The sequence below is a fragment of the Typopeltis vanoorti genome, chromosome 16 (genome assembly GCF_054136105.1).
Source record: "Typopeltis vanoorti isolate ZY-2024b chromosome 16, IOZ_Tvanoo_1.0, whole genome shotgun sequence".
Lineage (NCBI taxonomy): Eukaryota > Metazoa > Arthropoda > Arachnida > Uropygi > Thelyphonidae > Typopeltis > Typopeltis vanoorti.
In genome coordinates this window covers 81,148,750-81,161,632 of record NC_143564.1, presented here as the reverse complement: position 1 = coordinate 81,161,632, position 12,883 = coordinate 81,148,750, and the positions used below count along the sequence as shown (strand labels likewise).

The window sequence follows — 12,883 nt, the reverse complement described above, 5'->3', positions numbered from 1 at the left end:
TTCTGACCCAGCTCTCAGATCCATAAGTTAAAACTGGTTTGAACACTGTGTTGTATACAGCTAATTTAGTGTTCTGACTAATTTCTCTCTTATTCCATATGAATTTATTCAATTGACTTCCCACCATACCAGCTTTGCTGATTGTGTTGTCTATTTCTATATTTAATTTACCATCTTCACTAAAAATCGTTCCTAAGTAGCTGAAATATTTTACTTGTTCCACAGGTTCTCCATTCACAACACAGTTGACATTTTCAATGATTCCGCCTATTTTCATCATCTTTGTCTTTTTATTGCTGACCTTCATACCATATCTATTACAACAGCTATTCAATTTAGTCAGAGAATCCTGCAGACTTGTAGCGGATTTATTTAGAAGTATAACATCATCCGCATAAAGCAAAGAGCATACATTAACATCTCCAATTTTGATATCATGTTTAATACCACTTTCCTTCATAATGTGATCCATATAGATAATGAATAACAGAGGGGATAATGTACATCCTTGTCTCACACCAGATTTAACATTAAACCATCTTCCTGTACTTCCTACAATTCAAACTGCTGATTTACAACTCAAGGAGTGATGACAAGAGGCCATCCCTGGAAGTTACGAAAGAAAACTGTGAGCAAGAGGGTAAGGAGTGGTTTCTTTGTGTGGAGGGTGGTTGAGCCGTGGAACGCATTGCCTGATGGAGTGGTGGGAGCGAGAACGTTCAGTGAGTTTAAACAGTGGTATGATAGACTTTGTGTTTCTCAGGGAGGGGGGGACCTCCCCTCGATGAGTCTTGACAGACTATGTCTTAGGAAGGACCTCCGTCGATGAGTCTTTTGACTCCTTGGAGGCCTAAATAATAATAATAATAATAATAATAATAATAATAAATAAAGACTAAGTATTGCTTGATATAATGTCCCATTGACACCATATAACTGCAGCGTATTGAATAGCTTCTCTACTGGCACCTTGTCATATGCCTTTTCCAAATCGACAAAACTTAAATACAGATCTTTGTTATATTCCCATGCTTTCTCAAGTATTTGTCGTAAAGTGAAGATCTGATCCTGACAGCATCTATTTGGCCTGAATCCAGCTTGTTCTTCACCAAGCTTTCCTTACACAATACTTCTCAACCGTTTCTCAAGTATACTTGCATAGATCTTGCCAGGAACACTCAGTAGGAAAATACCTCTGTAATTCTCACATTCAGTTTTATTTCCCTTTTTATATATGGGTACTATGAGAGCTCTACTCCAATCATCGGGAATTCGTCCCTCGGTCCAGGCTTTCTGAACTAGCAGTGCAGCCACTGTAAGACTCTTATACCACCATACTTCAGCATTTCTGTTCGAATATCATCTACTCCTGGTGCCTTTCCACATTTCAAGCCTTTGACGGCTTTTTCTACTTCAAGTATGGATATGTATTCCTAACTACATGCCTGGTCAGTGTTTTTTACCACTGTGCTGTCATCACTACTTGTTTCATTTAGCAGTTTTTCAAAGTAATTACTCGATATTTCAAGGATATCTTTTTCTCCTGTTTTCATGTCACCTTTATCATCTCTAACTCCTTTTACAGCACTCTTTCCTCCATTCCTAAGCTTCTTCAACAACCTCCAGAATATTTTGCCACCTTCTTGATATTTGTTTTCTATATTCTTACCAAAGTCCTCCCATGACTTTTGTTTAGCTAGTTTTACACAGTGTTTAGCATTCTTGCATTTGTCTCTATATTCTCTAAGAGCACAAGCTGACTTATTTGACGGGAACTTTTGATATGCTTTCTTCTTTTCCTTCACTGCCTCTTTAACTTCCTGTGTCCACCAGGGAGTTCTGATTTTTTTATCCTTGCAGACAACCTCACCACATGCCTCTCTGGCAGAATCAATCAATGTTTTCTTCAGAGTTTGCCACTGAATCTCCAAGGTTTGATTCCTGTTCTCAAACTCTTTCATTTTTTTTTTCAATAATCTTTGTGTATTTTAGTCTACAATTCACATCTGAGAGCTGCTCAACTTTTATTCGCTTTAAAACTTTCTTACATGTTATTCTTTTCAATATGAAATGCAATTTTATCCTGCTCAAGAGTAAATAGTGATCACTTCCAATTTCAAATCCTCTGTATACTCTGGTGTCCTGCACCAGGGAGAAAACATCACTATCAACAATAACATAGTCAATGAGACTTCTTATTCCAAGCCTCTTCTCTCCATGTGAATTTGTGCACATTTTTATGTTGGAACATGGTGTTAGTAATAGCCAGTCTATGCCCTGAGCAGAAATCCAACAGATATTTGCCATTATTATTAGCTTTGCTCTTTTCTCCAAATTTTCCCAAAATATTTTTGTATGTCCCACAATCATTTCCTACTCTGCTATTTAGATTTCCAACAAGGACCAACTTTTCCTTTTTCATTGTGTCAGCTGCTTTTTCTAAAGCATCAAAAAATTCCTCCACTTCTACCTTAGTAGAACCTTCTGTGGGACCATAGGCACAAATAAGTCTCATTGCCCAATTCCCCATTCTCATATTTGCCCACATTACTCTACTTGAGACTGACTGCCATTGAAGAAGATTAGTCTCGTATTTTTTGTTGAATACTATGGCTACTCCTTTTCCTTGATTGTCATTGCCTGAATATAACATTTTGTATTTATTGCTCAGAAAGATTCCACCAGTTTTTGTCTTTTTTGTTTCAGTCACCCCTATTATGTCGATCTGGTACTTATCTAATTCCTTAGCTAGCTCCATTTCTTTGCCATTCAGGCTTCTTATGTTGATAGTACTGATCTTTAACTCTGGTGATGTTGAGTTGGGGTGTGTTTTCAGATCTGTTCCAGTAGCTGACATTTCGCTGTTTGCCCTGGTTCCCTGGTGAAAACAACGGGGGGGGCTTGTTTAACCGGGCGACGCCCCAGCCAGCATGAAATTTTGTCATGTTGTACCATCATGGTGTATATTGGTGTAAGCCAATAAGAATACAATTTGGTCGGCTAAATCCCAAATTGTCAGCCCATCCTCGTTCGTTCAGTATCGAGGTAGATACCCAACAGGGTGCACCACGAGAAGATGAGGATTGGACATTAGGTCAGAAGTGCTGGTCGGTTCTCTGTATTCCTTTAAAGGCTATGTGGAGGTCTCCTCTCAGTTATGCAACTTTGACCCTTAAGCACCCCAATTCAAGACCCTTTTCATTCGAATAGCTTCTAACTTCTGGGACAAAATATTTGTGGAACCACTCAGTGAAAATATCAATGGTCACCCAAGCTTTTTTGTTGGCCATCCAATGAACTGACAATTTTTGAAAATCTACACCTGTCATTGGCCGTGGTCTTAATGATCGATTTATGAGCAGTAGTTTTAACATTCAATCTCTTAAAGCGTTCGAACAAAATAGGATTGTTATGCGATCCTTTGCTGCTTTGAACCCACCAACAGTTTTTTGCATTTTTGATACGTAAGTTCTGTTTGGCATTTTTTTCCAGAAAAGGCTGGTTTCATCCATGTTCCCAACTTGTTCATGACTGTAACGTAACCTCCATCTTCATAGAAATGGATGTCAGGACACGTACCAAATGATTTGGTACGTGTCCTGACAAGAGAAAAGAATTAAACAGTATAATTAGAATGGGAAGAATAAAATCACAGGCCTCATGGTAAAGTTCTATCCCCAGACCATGAGGCCCTGGGGATTTTCTTGTTTGGCATTCTTTATAGGCTGGGATAACTTCAGATGCTGCAATGGGTCTGTCAAGCCCATCTTGGATATGAACAACAAAGGCATTAATGTTCCCAGAGTGATAATTTTCCAGTACTATGGTCTTCAAACAAATATTTTATAGTGCTTTTGAAAGGAGTCAAGGATGTCTTCAGTGGTGGACATGCCTTCACCATCAATGCAGATTTGAGTGATAGTCCTTTCTTTGTGAAATTTAGTGAATTGTCTACTGAAAAATGCATTTGAAGGATCATCTGCTGAGTGCTGCTATATTCTTATTTAAAATTTCTTTCATCTACTCGTTTCTGCCTTTTCACTTCTATCTCCATGTCCGCTATCGCCTTTTTATTCCTGTATAGGGAATAGGTGAGGCCATTTAGCCTTATCTAATTTTTGGAGACTGAGTGGGCAGTTCAATCTCCACTGGTATCCAACCAGAGATAGATGGCCCAAGGCTATCACTAATTAAGCGTCGCACAGTGAAGAGAGACGGCTCAACATGTGCCGCCATCTCGTGGTCTCTATCCCTATCACAATGTATTTAATGTCTGAAATAATGTGGGTTCTACGGTCGATTTTCTTAAGTTCACAGGACAAAAAACCCGCTTGCCCGTGCCAGAGATCGACTAACTCAGGAACCAGTCAAAAAAAGGCTTAGAAAAATTTCCTCTAGTCACCGACTAGATTAGAAAGCAAGTCTTCCTTCGTGCGGTTAAGCGCCGTGGTGTGCAAAGCCACATCCACTGAGCTACACAGGTTCTCCATGTTAATGTTTCTAATGTTGTTGCTACATTTTATACCACTGCACTGGTTTGCTATGAACCAGAATCTCTCTTTATACAGGTCTTTCAACTTTTTTCTTTTCAGGAAAACTTGTTCCTTTCTACATTCAATTATATTCTATTTTACTGCTTGTTTGAATTTTAACCACATATCCCAGTTCAAGGTAACATTATTCCAGTTTAAACAGAGAGTCTGGAATTTGGTTGAAAAGATCAACAGAAAATTTGGTGGAAGTCTCCATGGTCCAGAACTGATCTCTACTTGTCGCAGAATTTAAGTATAACTGGGTTATGATCTGATATGTTGATGTCAAGATATTATATCCTATTTATAAGAAAAGAAAAGATATAAATTTCATCAAGATGGGTACAAATACCTTGATTAATGTAAGTTTAAGTCTGGAGATTAGAACTGTGAATCCTCCATATGTCTACTAGTTGAATATTATCGAGACATATTTTTAACTGGGCACATCCCACTTTTCCTGGAGAGTCCTCCTATTTTGTCTCATGTGGGGTTTTCAATACAATTCCTGTCTCCAGATGCTGTGATGTAGTGAGCACCATATAAATACGGCTGCAATTCCTGAAAGATTTTTTGTGTAACTGTTCCACTGGATGGAGCATACATATTTATAAACCTTATAACATATCCAAGACAATCAAGGAAAAGAACGAGTAGCCATAGTATTCAACACTAAATACGAGGGTAAATCTTCTTGAATGGCAGGCAATTTCAAGTAGATTGATGTGGGCAAATATCAGAATGGAGAACTGGACAATGAAACTTATTTGTGCCTATGGTCCAACAGAAAGTTCTTCTAAGGAAGAAGGAGAGGAATTTGAAGCTTTAGAGAAAGCAACTGATACAATGAAAAAGGAAAAGTCGGTCCTTGTTGGGGGATCTAAATAGCAGAGTAGGAAATGATTGTCAGACATACAAAAATATTTTGGGAAAATTTGGAGAAAAGAGCAAAGCTAATAATAATAGCAAATACCTGTTGGATTTCTACACAGGACATGGACTGATTATTACTAACCAAATGTTCCAACATAAAAATGTTCACATATTCACATGGAGAGAAGAGGCAAGTAATAAGAAAAGTTTCATTAACTATGTTATTGTTGATAGTGATGTTTTCTCCCTGGTGCAGGACACTAGAGTGTACAGAGAATTTGAAACTGGAAGTGATCACTATTTAGTCCTTGAAGAAAACCCTGATTGATTCAGCCAGAGAGGCATGTGGTGAGGTTGTATGCAAGGATAGAAAAATCAGAACTCCATGGTAGACACAGGAAGTTAAAGAAGGAAGCATATCAAAAGTTCCTGGCAAATAAGTCAGCTTGTGCTCTTAGAGAATACAGAGACAAATGTAAGAAAGCTAAACACTCTGTAAAACTAGCTAAAGTTTTCATGGGAGGACTTTGGCAAGGACATAGAAAATAAATATCAAGAAGGTGGTTAGATATTCTGGAGGTTGTTGAAGAAGCTTAGAAATGGAGGAAAGAGTGCTGTAAAAGGAGTTAGAGATGATAAAGGTGACATGAAAACGGGAGAAAAAGATATCCTTGAAGTATGGAGTAATTACTTCGAAAAATTGCTAAATGAAACAAGCAGTGATAGCATAGTGGTAAAAAACACTCAACAGGCATACAGTCAGGAATACATATCCATACTTGAAGTAGAAAAAGCCATCAAAGGCATGAAATGTGGAAAGGCAGCAAGAGTACATGATATTCGACCAGAAATGCTGAATATGGCGATATAAAAGTCTTACAGTGGCTACACTACATAGTTCAGAAGGTTTGGACAGAGGGATGAATGCCTGATGATTGGAGTAGAGCTCTAATAGTACCCACATATAAAAAGGGAAATAAAACTAAATGTGAGAATTACAGAGGTATTTCCCTACTGAGTGTTCCTGGCAAGATTTATGGCAGCATACGTGAGAAACAGTTGAGAAGAATTGTGGAAGAAAAGCTTAGTGAAGAACAAGCTGGATTCAGGCCAAACAGAGGCTATCAGGATCAGATCTTCACTTTACGACAAATAGTTGAGAAAGAATGGGAATATAACAAAGATCTGTATTTAAGTTTTGTCGATATGGAAAAGGCATATGACAAGGTGCCAATAGAGAAGCAATTCAATACGCTACAGTTATATGGTGTCAATGGGGCATTATATCAAGCAATATTTAGTCTTTATTTGAGTTGCAAGTCAGCAGTTAGAATTGAAGAAAGTACAGGAAGATGGTTTAATGTTAAATCTGGTGTGAGACAAAGATGTACATTATCCCCTCTGTTATTCATTATCTATATGGATCACATTATGAAGGAAAGTGGAATTAAACATTTTATCAGAATTGGAGATGTTAATGTATGCTCTTTGGTTTATGCGGACGATGTTATACTTCTAAATAAATCCGCTATAAGTTTGCAAGATTCCCTGACTAAATTGAATAACTGTTGTAATAGATATGGTATGAAGGTCAGCAATAAAAAGACAGACAATGAAAATAGGTAGAATTGTTGAAAATGTAAACTGTGTTGTGAATGGAGAACCTGTGGAACAAGTAAAACATTTCAGCTACTTAGGCTGTTCTTAGTGAAGATGGTAAATTAAATATGGAAATAGACAACAGAATCAACAAAGCTGGTATGGTAGGAAGTCAATTGAATAAATTCATATGGAATAAGAGGGAAATTAGTCAGAACACTAAAGTAGCTGTATACAAGACAGTGTTCAAACCAGTTTTAACTTATGGATCTGAGAGATGGATCAGAAGTAAAACACTTGACCAAAGACTAGAGACCACAGATATGAGAGTCTTGAGAAAGATTAGAGGCATGAACAGATGACATCTTACTTGCTTTTATGTTTCTTCTCCAGTTTCTCCTTGTATAACAGTTTCATTTGTTTGCATTTCATCTTGTATCTGTTCAGTTATTATATTAGGTTAATTATTGATAATTTCAACTAACATTATTTCATCCATATCATATGGCAATATCATATTAAAAACAAGGATATCAGGAAAGAACTTGACATTGACAGCATCCAGGAATGTGTTAGCAGAGCTAATCTCAGGTGGTATGGTCACTTAAACAGAATGGGCAAGGAAATATTAGCAAAACAAGTGTTCTCTGCCAGGCTGGCAGGAAAACAACCCAGAGGAAGACCAAGAATTAGGTGGATTGATACGGTACAAAGTGCCTTAGATGATAGAAATATAAGATCTGATAATGTTGGCATCTTGATAAGTAACAGACTGATTTGGATGAAATTTGTAGATAGGAAGTAGTAATGATGTAAATTTTTCATGTAGTACTATCATATCCTGTACCTCACATTCATATCATATCAAATTCCTCACATGTACCCCCCCCCCCCCCTTGAGGGTACATGTGAGGAATTTGATGATGATGAGTATTTCCAGTCTATTGTTACGATTCTCCCTTCTGCATCCCTTTGGATATTACAGAATGATCAAAGGAGGGGGGATGGGGAAGAATAAGAACGCCTACTCTAGTCCTGTTAAATCTTCCAAAGCTCCAATAAGAAGTGGATATTTATTCGTTAAAGTTTTTATATCTTTATATCTGCAGAAGTATGTTTCTTAGAGAAACAAAAACCTGATGTTACGGCATAGCATAAGTTTCCATATAGCTCTTGCTTAACTTGCCTGTGGAATCCTCATACACATAATGAGGCAATTTTGAAAGGAGATGATATGATTAGTGAAGTGTCACTGGTAAGTCTAACTTCTAGATTATGAATGAAACTCCATCAATCTGTGAAGGAGCAATTGTATAGAATGCCTCTTGTAAATTGGTTTCAGTTTTTTTACAGTTGCTTTTCATTATTTCAATTTCATGCCTATCATTCTTGATTTGAAAGCTAGTTATTTTCCTTTTGCATAGATGATAACTGTACTGAGAAAACTATGAATCAGTAAACTTTATTATTTTTCTTTAATTGTATCTCTTGCTTTCTTTTTATTAGCATGAGATGGTTTATTATAGTCCATAAACTCTTCTGATCTTGAAGATTCTTCATTTCAATATCCACAAGTTTCTCCACCTTTACATTTTTTATTATTTCTTTTTCTTTTAGATTTAGTTCCTTTTTTAATGTATTTTAAGTTGTTTTTTTTTAGTTTATCCTCAATTTATTTTATTAATTCAGCTTCTCTTTTTGATGATGTTGTCTGCATATTAAGTTCTTTCAGCTGTCTTACTTGCTTTTATGTTTCTTCTCCAGTTTCTCCTTGTATAACAGTTTCATTTGTTTGCATTTCATCTTGTATCTGTTCAGTTATTATATTAGGTTCATTATTGATAATTTCAACTAACATTATTTCAACCATATTTGAATGGAAAAGTGGCTCCTGCAGTTCTGGAATTTTGAGACTAATTTCTGGCTGATTTGGTCACACTTTGTGATTTTACCAAGTATAGTTTGTTTGTTTGTTTGTTCCTGGAAGATCCAGGAAAGCTTTTTATGCCTCTACCAGAGCCCCAACTTTTTCTGTGAATGTTCTGAAAAAACAGGTGTCAATGCGATGTTCAAAACTTCCACATTACTGACTGGGTGTGAGACACTGATTAGTGATATGTCTGATCTCTATACAGTTGAGACATTTGTGGCAGTTGCCACCCAAGTGATCATATGAACGATGCAGATACTGCCTCTGTACTCTGGGAATAGTTAACCATAATTTACTGATGTTGACAAAATTTGGTGTGAGCATCTTCATATCCACTATGAAGGTGACCTCAACACAAAACCAGTTTGGATCTTCACCAGATATACCCTTTCATGTGTTAATGATTTTACCCCATTTCGATAATGTCTGAATAAGAATTTCATTATTGTTCTCTATATATTCCATTGGAATTATCTCAAATTTTTACTGTTTTAACCTGACTTCCCACCATTACAGGAATTACTGAGCTACCTTCAAATGTAAAAACATGTAATAGTTTATCCCTTGTTTCCACATTTTTAACTACAATTAAATATTTCTCTCCACCATACGGGCATGAAAGAATAAATCTTACCAGCCCCAACTATCTCTTTTAAAACCTTAGTCATCTGTCTCGCTTCTTCCCATCCAAGAATTCCAATTCCTAGAGTTTGCACTCTTGGAGGAATTGGTACCATTATCTCAGAAAAAAACCTCTGCAATTGACTATAAGAGAAAAAAAAAACTTTCAGTTGTAAGAATGAAAATTAAATAATCCCATGATATAGAAACAATTCTACACCACCAGCAAATGCAATAGTCAGGCTACTATAAAATGGCGGCCATGATACAGCCAAAAGTAATCCCATAATGTAGATGTTAATTGCACTATCAGCGATCTTAATAGTTACTTTGAAAAAAAAAAAACAGTACTAGTGGAGACAAAAACCACTACTACTAGCACCAGTAAAATAAAATTAAAATATCAAAGTGAAAAACAAAGGAAAGAAAACCAAAGTACTTATCTTGCCAAAATCTGAGGTGTTATCAGTGAAAACCATACCCAGAAGAGTCTGACCTTTACTGAGGTCTCATCAATGGAAACTAGACCCAGAAGGATACCAAAATTGAATGAATGCAGAAGTCATATTATCCAAACATAAATAAAATGGTACATCACCTTATGATTAAAATACTCTGAACAAGAAATAGTTCTATATAAAGTTTTTTTCACTTGGTTACAAGTTATACTCCAAGAAATCATATTCTTGTTTAATCCTTTAGCCAACTGTAAGCAAACAAAGTTTGCATGTGAAGCATCTTCACGACTAGACTACTTGTATATAAACTACTGACTTCACATCAATTGCTTCTACATCTATCTCTGATCCAGTGTATTTTAATAGTCATACACTGTTTTACTACTTGTATATGGATAATGACTTCTGTAGGGACAGTTTGTTATATGACAATTTGCTGTAGTGATTTTTTTCAGAACAGCAGAGTGCCTATGGTAAGCACTTTTCAATAGTTATAGTGAGCAACTTTCTTATAGTGGTGTGTGTTTGCTACAGAAATATTACATGCTCCTTTTTAATTACGTATGCACGAACACACACTATGCACCTTTGTAAAACCTGTACTGTATATAAAAAGCATAACTTCACATGATTCTTTCCATTTTTGCAGACACCTTCTCATGGTACACAGAAATGTTTCTGCACCTATAGAGAATACGTTTTGGTAGAATATTTAAAAGTGTTTGCTACTATAATAGCAATTTGCTGTAAATACTTCTTCAGTTAAAATTTCCTATGCATAAACTGTGTGAACATCTGGGGACAGGAAAGCCTGGAAAATGTATTTTTCTCATTTTAAAAATATATTCGAAATAAGGATCAAAATTTACCTTAAAGGAAGTGGAGTATCTTCAGGTTGAGCCAGAGAGACTGTATCATCTGCTAACTAAAGTAAATGAAAAGATTAATTTCAGCAATTTATCGAGAAAAATAACTAAATGATAAAGCCGAAGTAATTATTCAAATACTGATTAAAAAATATTGATCTACTTCAATTTCAGAGAGTGCATACACAGAAACCAGAATTACATTCTCCAACTACTGAAAACATTCACATTTGATTGATTTTGCCTTTGAGATAATCCCTGGTGTGTTTTCTAATCAGCAGTTCACCTACTGTGTTAAAATACTATAATTACGATAAACAGATGTTATGATAAGCATTTTTTTAATAATATGAATACCAACCACAAAAGGCTATAAATAATCATACATTAGTACTGTGGGTTAGATATTCACAAAACCTGCTCTAAAAAAACCAAACATGACACTTTTCTTTGAAGCCAATTCACATCTCCAATAAGCATGATAATGTCTCACAATGAAGAGGACACCTAGCTCCCACCTAAAGGTGTTCCCAAACATCATGCAACAAGCAGCCTAATGACTGGAAAGTGGAAGAATTACCAACTTGGTCAACAAGGCTCAAATGATTTCCTTGTTGCTGTTTTTTTCTTTTTCTTTTTTTACTTGCAGCAATAAGGAACTACAAATTACTACCCTGTTGTTATGAGTGTGTACATCCCTAGAGCAGGGTTTCTCAAACTGTGTTCCATGGAAGGTGGATAGGTGTTCTGCGAGAAGTTCTGGAATTTGTCATTTTTGTTTTCCAAGCATTTTTCATGAATAAATACTTTATAGTATAAATATTCTGAGGAGAATAATATTCGTGAATATGTCGAAAAGCTCAGACCCAGAACGCCTAATAAAATCTGTGTATCATTAATTTTCACACATCGAAATCTTTCAACATTTGGGAAAGGGAATACCACTGTTTATGACAGGTCATAAAAATTGCCTGCAAGCGGATTATAACAATGGTGGCATAACCTCTGTTCTCAAAACTGAAGGAAATGACATCTGTGTAGCAAATGTCAGTGACCAAGCAGCATATTTTTAAACATGGAAATATTCATGAATTATCATCAATTTTCACACATCGAAATCTTTCAACAATCGGGAAAGAGAATACTGCCATTCATGACCGATCATAAAAATTGCCTGCAAGCCGATTACAACAATGGGGGGTGTGTTCTCAAAACTGAACGAAATAACATCTGTGTTGCAAATGTCAGTGACCAATCAGTAAGGAAGTATTAAGAAAATTTTTCCACTGAAATTGAAGCTCAAGGTAGTCTGTATCTGGTTCTCAGATCTAGTAATGCTGAATACTTTCTTCATAAGTTTGTATTGCAGTGGGTAAGTGCTTGTTCTGAAACCGAAGTGCCGTGATTTTTTTAAAAGTAATAGGAATACGGATTTAAATTCTAATATGAATAAGAGACAAGGCACTTTGTTTAATTTTGGTCTTAAGAAATCTCTTATTGAAGGTGTTTGCGACAGAACAGATAGCGAGTCATCCACCTCAAGCCTACAAAAATCTCCAAGATGTACAAAAGGAGGGGAAAACTACCAGCACACAGGAAAAAAAGTCTGCATTCACTCGAACGTACTTATAATAATATTATAAATATATTTGGTGATCAGAATAGGATATGTCAATGAAAATCAGCACAAATTAATTTAATGATGATGGTTTATTGATGCTTTAATTAAATAAATTAAATTAATTAAAACATCAATTAAATTAAACTTTAATTGATATTTAATTAATTAATAATAAAAATCAGCTAAATTATCAATTAATTTTTAATTAATACATTACAAAACAACCAAGGTGTTCCGTAAAAATTTCAGGATTTGTTAAGTGTTTAGTTATAGAAAAAGTTTGAGAAACCTTGCCCTAGAGGATACATATCAGGAATTTGAAATTCTTATTCAAGTAACTCAATTTTCAAATATCTTTTAAGGGTCCCTCCCTTATATTATCA

General features: G+C 35.7%; 1 protein-coding gene across 2 annotated transcripts in view; it reads right to left on the bottom strand.

The window, feature by feature from the left end:
• Crag (DENN domain-containing protein Crag) overlaps positions 1 to 12,883 on the bottom strand; it is a 718,705-nt gene that overhangs the window by 547,321 nt on the left and 158,501 nt on the right. For both annotated transcript variants that reach the window (XM_090406570.1, XM_090406571.1), the window contains exon 9: positions 10,883 to 10,938. In XM_090406570.1, coding sequence (XP_090262696.1) covers positions 10,883 to 10,938 — 56 coding nt within the window. The remainder of the gene's footprint in view (positions 1 to 10,882; positions 10,939 to 12,883) is intronic.